Here is a 12,777-nt window from a genome sequence, read left to right as displayed (position 1 = left end):
AGTGGGAGCTTATTTCAGAGCATAGGCTCTCATATCAGGTACCATTTTTTCCCCAGTCCTGTTTGGCTATTTGCCAGCTGAATGACTCCAGGAACTTACTCAAACACTGGGATTACAGGACACCATTTGCAAATGTGTGCTTATCTTGTAGGGCTGTTTGGGGGTTAGGCAATTTATACATACATCAAAATGACTAGTAGAAAGTAAAAGGCGCTCAAGGGATGGTTACTGAATGGGCAATAACTACTGATCTTTGGCCAGTTCTCAAGAAGCTGTGCAGACTTACTGATCACCAAGGACATCATGATACCTCTTGGGCAAAGCTAGCAGCTTTTGGAACTGGTTAACCTTTCCTCTTAACATGGTTGAAGTGAGGGACCATGTAGGATCCTGGAGCTCAGTCTCTGTGTCAGGATCTTCAGTTTAAAATCAAAGTTTATTTTCTTTTTCACATGAAAATTCCTCTTATAATTTTGGCCAAAGCCTAACATAATGAATTCACATAAGAAGTAGGATACAAGCTTTGAAAAGTCTATGTTCTCCTTAAAAGAAATGTTTTATCCCAAGTATACCATGAAGGTTAAGCATTACACAGGGTGCCTAACTATTGGACTCCCCAGCTTTTAGGCAGTATTACTTTTCCAGACCTTCCTGGTATCTGGTTAACAATCTGCAATTAGCAATTCCCTCTTACTATAGTATGTGTATTTTGTGTTGCTCATGGTTTTCTGGTCCCCAGAGACCAATATTCTTATGGTTTTGCTTGTTCAGATAACATGCAAACTGGACAGACAAACCAGAAGGTACTGAGGACTGAGAACACTAGTTATAATGTGGCTGTTTAAGTGCCTATTGATCTCCAGGCCCAGGTCTTTAGACCATAATTCTCATGCAGGTACTCACAATACATAGGGAGCACTGCTTTTAACAGGAGCTACTGTTTGTCAATTTCTTCATTACAATTGACCTTCCTGGGTTTTAGTCATTTCACACAGATCTGGACATTTTAGAGGGAAAGCTTGACCTGTTCTTATGAAACGTGGCATTGTTCACCTGTCAATATCTAAGTGTTAGAATATCATATAGAAGAGGTCGCTCCCAAATTTGTATACATGTTCTAGCAGTTAGGTGGGTCTATGGGCAGGAAAAATCACACTAAATCAACAATGCAGTCCAACGTATTTCCATGTGGACAGAGGCCCTTTCCATCTAGAGGCTCAGCCTCAAACTCCCAAATTCTACGCTAGCATTATCTTGGCTGTAGTAAATGCAGAAAACCAAACAGCCTGTCAAGATACTACAGTACTTCACAGACTACTGGGATAGGCTGCAAGAGGATGAGGTTGGGCAGATGTTTTCAGTTTTCCCTTATTCTCAGAGTGTGTAGCTCTATGTCTTAGAATGTGGCCTCATCCGGACTCATTGAAAGCCTACTATGTTTCCCAGGGCCATCTCAAAGTGGAAGACAGTTACTGACAACTTCTGTCTCCTTAGGACTGTCGTACTGTCTGAAGCTGCTGTGTGCTTCTCCATCACAGCTGTGACATCCTGTTTTTTGTCTTGTCCACATAGTCCACACAGGAACAGTTTAGGATCCTATGAGAAACTTCATGTAAAATTTCAGGCTATGTCTATCACTGCCTCTACCTGGGGATTTTGGTCCTAGAAATCCCAGAACTATTGGCTGACCTTGTGTCTATACCCTGTCTCTCTACCACAGTAGAGCCAACCTAAGACCTCCCTCCCTAGTCTACAAATCAGCAACTGTGTGGAGGAATAATACAAAGATCAAAGTAGGTGTTCTTTTATGTCTACATACTCTTCTCTAACTAGCAGGGCTCAAATTCAAGGGATCTTGGTTGGTAAAACCTTCCTATTACCATTATAATATGATTCTAATATCCTATAAGAACTATCATTTGGAGATATTATCATTATTTCTTTAGAGCAATATGGCAGGACTATAGACTACAGTGCTTCCTATAACCTTATTCTGGGTTTCCTTTACTATCCAAATGTGCATTTTTGAAAGGATTTTCTAAGAGAATTATACCCTTGGCTTCTATTTTCTGTTTCATATAAAAAGAATAACTATAATGGCAATTGACTTTGTGGTGAAAAAGTGCTGCAAGCTAGCTTTCTGATATGGCAGACTGTGATGCACTATTCAAGTCTGGATATATCTGTGGATAGAGCATCAATTCTCATCTCTCTGCACTTTGGTGTCTGTAGCCTCATTGTTAAACAAACTGTATTTTCTTCATAGACATTCTAGTCAGTCTCCTTCTTATGAAAATAGTATAATAATTCTATAATCCACTTAAATGAAGGGATCAATGATGCAGATAATCCCAAAATAGTGGAACTACCAAGAGTCATTGAGACTGGGTTTCAGAGTGAATCAAACAATCTGCAGCTCTTTCCCCACAGAGTCATCATGAATATGATGACTATAAAAATGAAAATGGGGTTATAGTGACAAAATTAGCCTAATTTACTGGAGAACTATGTATACTCTATCACAGAACCCCTCTTTAGAGTGGTAACAGGTAAACCCATAGGCATGCCCACCCAGTCCTCAGAATCACTTCTGCTACCTAGCTGTACCCACTCAGTGTCAAATATCCCTGGACAAGCCTCAGACCGACACTTTACCTTTCTTTTCAGAGGTCCCAGGCGGGAAGTTTTGGCATCTTGTGCTTTGTAGGTGACCCAAAGGCCACTGGCTACATGCTGGACAAAGCAGAGAGAATCTCCATACTTGATTTCTGGGACTCCCATGCCTTCTGTATCTCTCTTGTGACTGGAATCCAACTTCTCCTTGATTTCCTATTACACACACACACACACACACACACACACACACACACACACACACCACATACACACAAATACACCACACATACACACACACACCACATACACACACACACACACACACACACACACACACACACACACACACACCGCATACACACAAACACATCACACATACACCCACACACCACACACCACACACACATTCACCACATACACACAAACACATCACACATACACCCACACACCACACACCACACACACATTCACCACATACACACAAACACACCACACATACACACACACACACACACACCACACACACACATACCATACCACACATACACACACACACACACACACACACACACACACACACACACACACACACACACACACGAGAGAGAGAGAGAGAGAGAGAGAGACAGAGAGAGAGAGAGACAGAGAGAGAGAGAGACAGAGAGAGAGAGAGACAGAGAGAGAGAGAGAAACAGACATAGGCATTGCTGATTACATAGCAACTCAATATATAAAACAAATAATTTGTGTAGCATCTGTAAGACAAAAAGCTATTATCCAAATCATCATGATGTCTCCAAGCCAGGATTTTAGAAAGGCTATCTTCCTTTATTTACTGTTAATTGGAAAACCAATGCATTGAAGCTTCTGGCCTCTTCAAATTTATTTAAAACTATGGAAGAGGAAGCAGTTGGTAGGTTTCTTATTCTATTCTGATTTATAAGCTTCTTTATTATATTTTTACTTCCCTTATCCTAACATAGATATGTTAACAACTAACTTTTAAGTGGTCAGTGAACTCATTTTCAGTCATTGATATCTTCAATAATTTAAATGCTTATCTTCCACCAATGCCATCATTCAGGAGCTTAAAGACATCACCTGTTAATATCATAGTCACAACAGTCAGGAAATGTGTCTACAAACTGATGAATGGATAATAAAAATGTGGTATATTTACACAGTGGTGTATTATTTAGCTGTCAAGAAAAGTAAAATTATGAAATTAATAGGTAAATGGATGGAGCTGGAAGCAACCATTCTGAGTAAGGCAACCCAGACACAGAAAGACAAATGTCACATGCTTTCTCTCATTTGTGGATGTTACTTTTGAATCTCCAGATATGTGTATTCCACTTTGAATACCTATAGATGTCAAAATATTAGCGAGGCACTATGGGGGTAACTTAAAGGGAGGAGGGATAGAATTCAGTGTCGTAAGGGGTTAAAGGAAAATAATGGAGAAGGGATCAAACTGGAGTTCAGGAGAGGATGGGGGCAGAGAAGAATATGGGGAGGGATAGATAAGACTAAAGACCTTTTGAAAAGTCATATGGAAACCTACTGCTATGGATACATAGAGGAAGAGAGAAGGGAGAGAGACAGAGAGGGAGAGACACTGAGAAAGACAGGGAGGGAGGGAAAGAAAACACATGTTAAAATAGATTTACTCTATAATTGGGGTGACGATGTCCCTACTAGACACTAGACTAACAATTAAAAAGCCTAGGAGTGAGTTTCCTCTTTTGGAGTTGTTGGCCAGTGAGTTTCCACAGACTTCCAACTGGGAAGTATTGAGGGTGAATACTATTAAAACACATTGTATGGAATTTTAAAAGAACTAATGAGAAGGTAAAAATAAGTCAAGAGAAAGACTTTTTTTTGCAATTAGGGAGCACGATTGTGTTTTAAGATAAACTTGCCATTTTTATATCAGTCTCTTAGAGCAATGTTGCAATTGGGATCTTTAATATTTCCCAGTGGCCATGTGTTAGAGGCTAGCTTGTTAACCTGGGACATGATTGGGAGGTGGTGTAATGTTTCAGATGAAGAGCCTGGTGGGATGGGATTTGGTCTCCCATGGTATGCTGTTGTTGAAGATAGAAGGACCCTAGACTCTTTTTGCTTTTGACTGCCATGGGCTGAATGCATTCTTTGCCATTCGGTATCGTGCCATGATAGATACTCTGACCTCATTATAGAGTTCAAAATAGTGGAGCAAGCAGCCCATGGGCTGAAAATTCTGACACTGTGAGCCAAATTAACCCATCCTCCTTCTGATTTTCTCCTGTATGTTTTCAAAGGGAACGGAAGCTGACAAGGGGCCGCCTTAGTTGTAGTCATATTCAGTTTCTTTCTTCAGTGACCACTATATTACTACCCATTCTCTAGTATGGAAATAGGACTTATGTTAAGCACCCTGTGACAACCTGATGTATCTGCCACATGAAACAGATCCTAAAGCATAGCAACTTTGTTCCTTTCCTCATCAATTAGGGCCTCTCTGGTTGTAGTCTAAGATTGTATTTCCATTTCTTTTCTCTATATTGCATTAAGTTGCTCAGTTGTAAGAGTTGTTTTTTTTAAACTAGTGCAATGTTAGTATTTATTAAAATTCATAATGCACTTGATTTTTATGTATTTGGAGAATATATCTTTTTTTACATTTTTTATTTGAATTACAGACAAGATTGAATTACATGACAATCCCAGTTCCCTTCTCCCTCCCTTCCTCCCCTACCACCCCCACAACTAAAACCCTGCCTATCACATATCCTTTCTTCTAATCTATACCTGACTCAACCTTTCTGCTCCCTCATGACCTCTGCATCCTTCCTTTTCTTCCCTAAGAGTTGTTAATTACAGAGTACTTTGAATTTTTTGCAGAGTGAAAAATGTGGCATGCTGTTGCCTTTGATTGCAACAATGTTCCTCCTCTTCTTAACCATGGACATCTTGTGTACTGAGTCCTTACCATGCTCAGCGCCAACTTTAAGTTCTTTACAAGTTCAGGTACTTTGTCATCATAGCAAAGCTTCTGATGGAGCTACAAGTATTGTCCTAGTTCTACAGATGAGAAAAATGAAATAAATACTTTGGCCGAGGTCACTCAAAGAGTAATGCCAGAATGCAGTCAAGATGTCAGAATCTGACAGGGGTTTGGGGAGGGGAACCCTTAACCAGAACATATTGTATGAAAAGATTAATTTCAATAAAAATATGAAAAGAAGTCTGCCTCTATTTGTTTAAATAAAAAGATAAAAATTGGCAAAGAGGACATGAAGATGTAATTGGGGTAGGAGACGGGGAGTGGAGAGGATATGACCAACATACTTTTTATATGTTTGAAAATGTCAAAGAAAAAATTTAAAAACTAAAATAATATTCATCTCTAGCATCTGTATTTTCTCCATTAGTCTAAACGAGGCCCAGCTTCCAATTCTCCCTGTAGATGTCACTTAGTCTGAGGATAACTAGTGTCTCTGGCTGCATCTCCCTAGCATTACCTTATCCCCTACCAAGCACTTAGCATCTCATAATGAATCTATGAAAGGATTCAGGGCAATGAATTGTGGATTCTTAATAGAAAACTATATTACTTATGGAACATATTGTGAGGTAACATGCATAGCTGAGCGATTTATTCTTTCATTTGTATTTATTTTATCCTTCAGCTCTTATTTCTTTTCCCCCAGACTTTCATAAACTGAAAATCAGTTACTTAATGCATACATAAAATATCAATTTAAGTAGAATTAATATTTCATAAGAAATTTTTTATTTTAAAAGTGTGCTGAGACATTGGCTAGAATGTTAAAAATACTTTACTTCTCAAAATAAATATATTAAAAATTTCTGTTTTTGTAACATATATAGGTAAGAAAACAGATTTTGATATATCATGATTTATTCTATAGACAATTGGTCAAGAATGCATTTTATTCTATGAAACAATGGACACTTGATTTTCATCATAGAAATATCCACAGTCCTGTAGATATTCCAGCCAGTACCAGGGCTTACAAGATGTCAAAAAATTTTTATCTTTGCTTACTCTCTAGCTATAGTCAACACACTAAAATAGAAACAACACAAAAAACAGATGTTAAATGTGGTAATTATACGGATTTCTAATTGCTCCTGGTGAAAATAATGCATATTCTCAACTAGCAATTTATTTTCTCATTTTTTGTTTACTTAAATATGGTTTTTCCAAAATAAAATAAATAGGAGGCTCCACTTCCTGAATCACTGAAACAAATGAGTCACCATTCTAGTCTATAGTGCATCTGCGCCTCTGCTTTCACAAAAGAACATCATCTTCCAGAGTTCTGCTGTGGTCACCGTGGTGGCTGCTTCTCATTTAGAAGAAGAATAACAACAAGAAAACTCAGATATCAATGTCAACAAACACAAAACCCAGCTTAACCCAGCAACTCACTACATTGACAAATCACCAAGGAAACAAAAGAAGTGTTAGGAAGCTTGACTGTGTTCACTTGACTGCTTGTGACTGTAAACTGAAGCTCCTCTTTCACATGTCCAGGGCCTCAGATGCAAACGTCCTGTTGCTAGAAATGACTCTTTCCTGGAGAACAGGGCAACTTGTTTACTAATTGCCTCTGTACAGTTGCAGAATTCTAAGAGATTACAATCTGTATGTCTTATGTAACATATGCTTTTACCAAACTGGCTTATGAGTGACAGCTTTTTCATTTTAGTGTTGGGGAGCAAACCCAGGAATTCCCACATTCTTGGTAAGTGCTTTACCACTGAATTCTATTCACAGCTCTGGGGCACATCTTGATATATGTACCAAGTACTTCTTTTCTTTGGGATTTTATCGACATTATTACTTGAATCACCTGGTCACTTCTGCAGTTTTACAATGGTAATGTTTGTACCCTAACATCTTCTTCCTATTTTGACACTTCGACATCATTGAAACTTATCTGAGTAGGGAGAGACCTGGGGTTCTTTTTAAAAAATTCTTTTATTCAAATTAGAAACAATCTTGTTTTACATGTCAATCTCAGTTGCCTCTCCCTCCTCTCCTCTCCTGCCCCCCACTGACCTCCTATCCCATCTTTCTGCTCTTCAAGGAGGATGAGACCTTCCATGGGGGAATCTTCAAAGTCTGTCATATTATTTGGAGCAGGGCCTAGGCCCAACCCCCTGTGTCTAGGCTGAGAGAGTATCCTTCTATGTGGGGTTCTTAAAAGGCTCCATGGCATACTTGCTACATGCACACTGAACAATGAAGAACCAGACCTCCTTTCTAATGACTCTATACCCACGTGGCAACATCCCTCTGCTTTATCATCCCTGGGGCAGCTACCAGGTAGCTAGGGACACCTCTATAACTGAAATTACTCCATCTAGTGATCTCCAAACAGCCTGTTTTTGCCCATGGTAAATAGTTATCCTCCAAGCCTCTCTCCAACCCCATTCCCTTACTTCCTCCCTTCCTTCTAACCCCACTTCCTCCTTCTGACAGGTAGTGGTGCTCTGCTGAATGGCCCTGCATGCTATGTCCTGCCTCTCAGTGCTAGGACTTGTGAGAATAACCAACTCTTTCCCATGTCTTCCTTCTAAGACCATGTGACTAACCATCACAGAAAGAACATAGGGCAAACATTAAGCCTTTCCCACATCCAGATCCAGAAACCTCTGGCTTCTATAGTCTCAAGGTCCAATACTTCCTATTGGACCTGTCTTATTCAGGGCCAGCTGACTCCTAAAAACAGCAGAAACCTGGCCTAGAAGAACTCCTTTCACATGTAAACCAATAATCCAGCAGCCAGAAACCAATCCCCTCCTTTATAGAGCTGATACATTCTAGGCCACCATTCCCCTGTCCAAACCAGCAGGACCAACTTCTAAACCTGTTACAAGCCTCGTGTTTCAGAACCTGCTGAATCTTCTCAAATTCACCAACTTGAAACCTGCTTATCCTTCCTACCCCATCCTTTCCATGGGGACCACAAAATAACTCTTTCTCTTATCTTCCCCGTGCTGGCTTGTTTTATGTCAACTTGACACAAACTACAGTCATTTGGGAAGTAGGAACCTCATTTGAGAAAATGCCTCCACTAGATTGGCCTGTGGGTTATTTTCAAGATTGATGGTTGATGTGGGAGGGCCCACCCAACTATGAATAGTACCATGCCTAGTGAGATAAGAGAGCAGGATGAGCAAGCCATGAAAAAAAGGCCAGTAAGAAGCACTGCTTCATGTCCTCTGCTTCAGCTATTGCTTCCAGGTTCCTTCCTTGAGTTCCTGCCCTGCCCTGACTTCCCTGGATGATGGACCTGTGGGGTGAAATAAAGTCTTTCCTCCCCAAGTCGGTTTTGGTCATGGTGTTTGATGAAAGTAATAGAAACCCCTAACTAAGACATGTCCTTTGCTCCATCTCCTCACAAGGACTTTCTGACCTGACTTTGTGTGGTCGGGCATATCCCCCAGTCTTCAGAACTGTGACTAACAAAGCATAGTTTCAAAGTCAATCACTTTCTAGTCCACTGCTTTATCATGCCTGGGTAGTGAGAAAAATCTACATTTGAATGCATGGGAGAGACTTTTGCTGGCACAGGCGCTACCTCCCTGGGAAACAAAGGCTTTCTCATAGAGAAGAACAGGAATTTGTTTTTGCATTCCATATAGTCCTCTGCTTGAAATAGACTGCAAACAATTTGTTTTATTGTTCTGCAGATATTCGGCTTGCATATCTGAATATTGATGCCATCTTTGCCTGTCATTGATGATTCTGAGAAGGAATAGGTTTCCTTGTCCTGATGCCTGTTAGAAGGCAATAAGCATTATTTTCTCCATTGATAGCTATGAAGGAGATGCTCATGAGCACATCCCAACTGACACAGTCACATTTGGCTTAGATGATCAAGTTGCTATTCTCCAGAAATAATATCTGCTCAGTGCCTTACTATGAGCCAGGTATTTTGCTAAGTACTCTACAATGACATCACCAACACATAAAGCACTATGTCTACAAAGTGACATGAGTAATATATAAATCACTACAACCATTTTCTTTAACCCTTCCAAAGGCCATACTGCTTTTTTTTCAACTTTTGTTATTGAGGATAAACTGAGACCTATATTGATTCAACAACTTGCTCAAAGCCACATAGCTAGAAAGCAAAAAAAAAAAAAAAAACCCAAAAAACAAAAAAACAAAACAAAACAAAACAAAAAACCCAAAACAGAATTTAAGCTAGATCTAATTCCCAAAACCTTTTTTTAGCAGACTTATTTGAATGGCTTTTTCATTAGCATAGATAAATAATTAATTGCTTCAATGTCTTAGATATTTAAAGGTCAATATAAGGAAATGGTTAAAATACATACTCTTTTTTTTGTTGTCCTCCCCACCCCCAGATAGGGTTTCTCTGTGGGTTTGGAGGCTATCCTGCTATCCTGGAACTAGCACTTGTAGACCAGGCTCAAACTCACAGAGATCCGCCTGCCTCTGCCTCCTGAGTGCTGGGATTAAAGGTGCGTGCCACCGCCACTGGGCTGAAATACATCCTCTTACTTTATAAGAAAAGCTTTTGGAACTTTGGAAGTTACTCACATAAATCAATTACAAACAGGTGAACACAGTATGCCTTCAAAGGACATTTAAGGCTTGTGCTGGTCTGTCACTCATTCTATAAAGCCAGCAATATCCATAGTATCCATCTTGGTAACATTATCCAATCCCAATCACTCTAAATGCCTCACCACTAAACAGTCTAGTGACTCTTTCCTCATATTCTCTTATTTTGTCATTTATTTTGTTTGTACTTATCTATGTGTCCCATGTAGGCACAGTAGTAGCAGAGGCCAGAAGAGGGTGTCAGATCCCCTGGAACTGGAGTTAAAGATGGACATGGGCCACCCTGAGGGTGCTGGGAGGGAACCTGACTCCTCTGTAGGAGCAACAAGGGCTCATCACAGCTGAGCTATCTCTCCAAGTCCCTACCCCATTAATACCTCAACATAGGCATATAATTCCAATATATGAAACCCTTAGAGGCCACACTCAAGCCATAGCAAAGGAATATGGAAGGGGATGGCATCTTGGTAAAAGAAAAAAATGAGGCAAGGAGAGTGGTGAAATCTCGAGAAGAAGTTGGTAAAATCTAAGGAGTGAAAATACCATCCTACAGGTCCATGCTTTTCAGAATCACAATGTTAGCAGACTTTCTGAGGGAAAGGATGCTTTTAGACAAATGATGTGTCTTCTAGGAGCCAAACAGAAGCTTTCAGGATTATAAGTCCCATAGTAAAAGTCAAGCATCATCATTATGTGCAAAAGTAATCAATTCAGTTCTGTTTAATGTAGCATTCCTAGCATCATTTGGCATCTGTTTTCAGGGAAAGCCAATGCAGCTAATGCAAGGCCATCGAGGCACCAGGCTGCATCTTAGAATAATCATGCCAACATCAGAGAGAAGGGTAGACAGAAAGGGAGTATGACTAGAGATGGCGTATTAGGCAGTAATGCAGAGGAAAATGTCTGAAAGAGCTTCTAATTAGCACGTATTAGAGTGAATGTGTAACTATTTAACACAATTAAACTACATGTGTCCATGGAGTTTCCAAAAAATATCTTTCCAACATACACTGTAAGCATCTAAAATATTTCAGAGAAAGAGAAGGGATGATGGAAACAATTAATGGATGCTGAAGGGAGGGAGTCTTTAAGGAAGTCACGGTTAGCCTACTTCTGTCTATTTGTCTTTGCAGAAACTGTGAGGAATCAACGTTGGGTTCACTATACCAATACAGTCCCCTCACGAACATCTCATCTTAGAATTAGAGAATTAACGTTGCCTTAAAAACAATTATAGCCTGTAGAATGCTGCAAAGAGTCTGGAGAGCCATGGGGCTGGTGGCAAGGACTCTGCTGGGTGGCAAGACAAGGCCATCCTTCTGGCCACAGCACACTAGGGAGCAGGCCCATCTGCCTCAGCAGGAGAAACACATTTCCTGAGAAGAAGCCCACATTTTCTCTTTTCATCTTTATGCCACCACCCCCAGGTCAGCAACCCAACTCCCACTTCATGGATTAAAGAACACGGCTTCATAGGTCACCTTCCTGGTTCCTTTAATCCTCAAAGTAATCCTTCAAGATATGTGTCTTTATCCCTATTCTTATGAAAAGAAATATTGAGTTTGAACAGCAAACGGCAGTGCCGAGGTTCAAATCCAGATTTCTCCCAGTTCACAGCCCATGGTTTTCCTTGACTGCCTCTATTTGGCTCACTTTGAACAACAAAGGCTTGGGAAAACACATCCATTAGAGAAGTCTAAATCCTTTGTAGTTTTGATTTAAAGTGGAGCTGCAGTAGGTGGTGGTGTCTCTAGATAGTTAGGTTGTTTGTTCATGATTTTTTCCTCTCACTTCCCTTCTTTGGCTCTACCACCTGTGTCCAAACTTCTGACACTGTGACAGAACAATGTCATCTACAAAGGCCACCCTTGAGAACTGTGCAATTCAATTACAAACCAAAACAAAGACCCAAACTTCATAATGTTTTAAGGAAGTTCACGTCTTGTGTTGAGCCACAGTCATAGCTATTCACTGGCACGTGAGCTGTGGGCTGGAAATGTCTGCACCCTCTTTCTTCCCATTTGGTGATTTCATGAGCAAATAGAGGAAACAGTCACTGGTAAGACAAAATTTCAGCTCCACTACATCCATAGACAGATGTACTAGGAGCCCAGCTGTTGGGGGGGGGGGTTCTACAGGCCACTGAAGTTGAAGAGCAGATGAGAAGCAGGTTGAATAAGAATGTAGTAATTAATACGTAGCAGTTATTTGATAGATGTTTTCTAAATTGAATGAAATGTCCTTGCAATTGAGGAAAAAGTTTCCTCTAGCCAGGAACAGTGATAGTTGCACATTGAACTTCCACAATGAAACAGGCAAAATGTGAGAGTCTACCCCCATCATTTCAAGATTGGTTCCTAAAAGTATATATAGAGAAGCCACAGATAAATGGCTACACATAACAAGGCCTGCTTTAATATTATTAATTCAACCTTGCCTGAAAGGAATGCAGTGCCGTAAGCTGACATTGAAGCATGACATCTAAATAGCATTTGCCATGCCAGAGTAAATATTAAACCACATTATCTGACAATCCTTAGGGAACG

The 12,777-nt window shown here is 40.1% G+C and overlaps 1 protein-coding gene across 1 annotated transcript in view; it reads right to left on the bottom strand.

Moving 5' to 3' along the window:
• Ryr3 (ryanodine receptor 3) overlaps positions 1-12,777 on the bottom strand; it is a 465,461-nt gene that overhangs the window by 271,925 nt on the left and 180,759 nt on the right. The window contains 1 exon segment of the mRNA XM_035447052.1: positions 2,656-2,829. Within this exon segment, the coding sequence (XP_035302943.1) occupies positions 2,656-2,829 (174 nt within the window).

This window comes from Cricetulus griseus, chromosome 6 (genome assembly GCF_003668045.3).
Source record: "Cricetulus griseus strain 17A/GY chromosome 6, alternate assembly CriGri-PICRH-1.0, whole genome shotgun sequence".
Taxonomy (NCBI): domain Eukaryota; kingdom Metazoa; phylum Chordata; class Mammalia; order Rodentia; family Cricetidae; genus Cricetulus; species Cricetulus griseus.
Note: the sequence above shows the minus strand (reverse complement) of the source record. Positions and strands in the feature narration are given on the sequence as shown.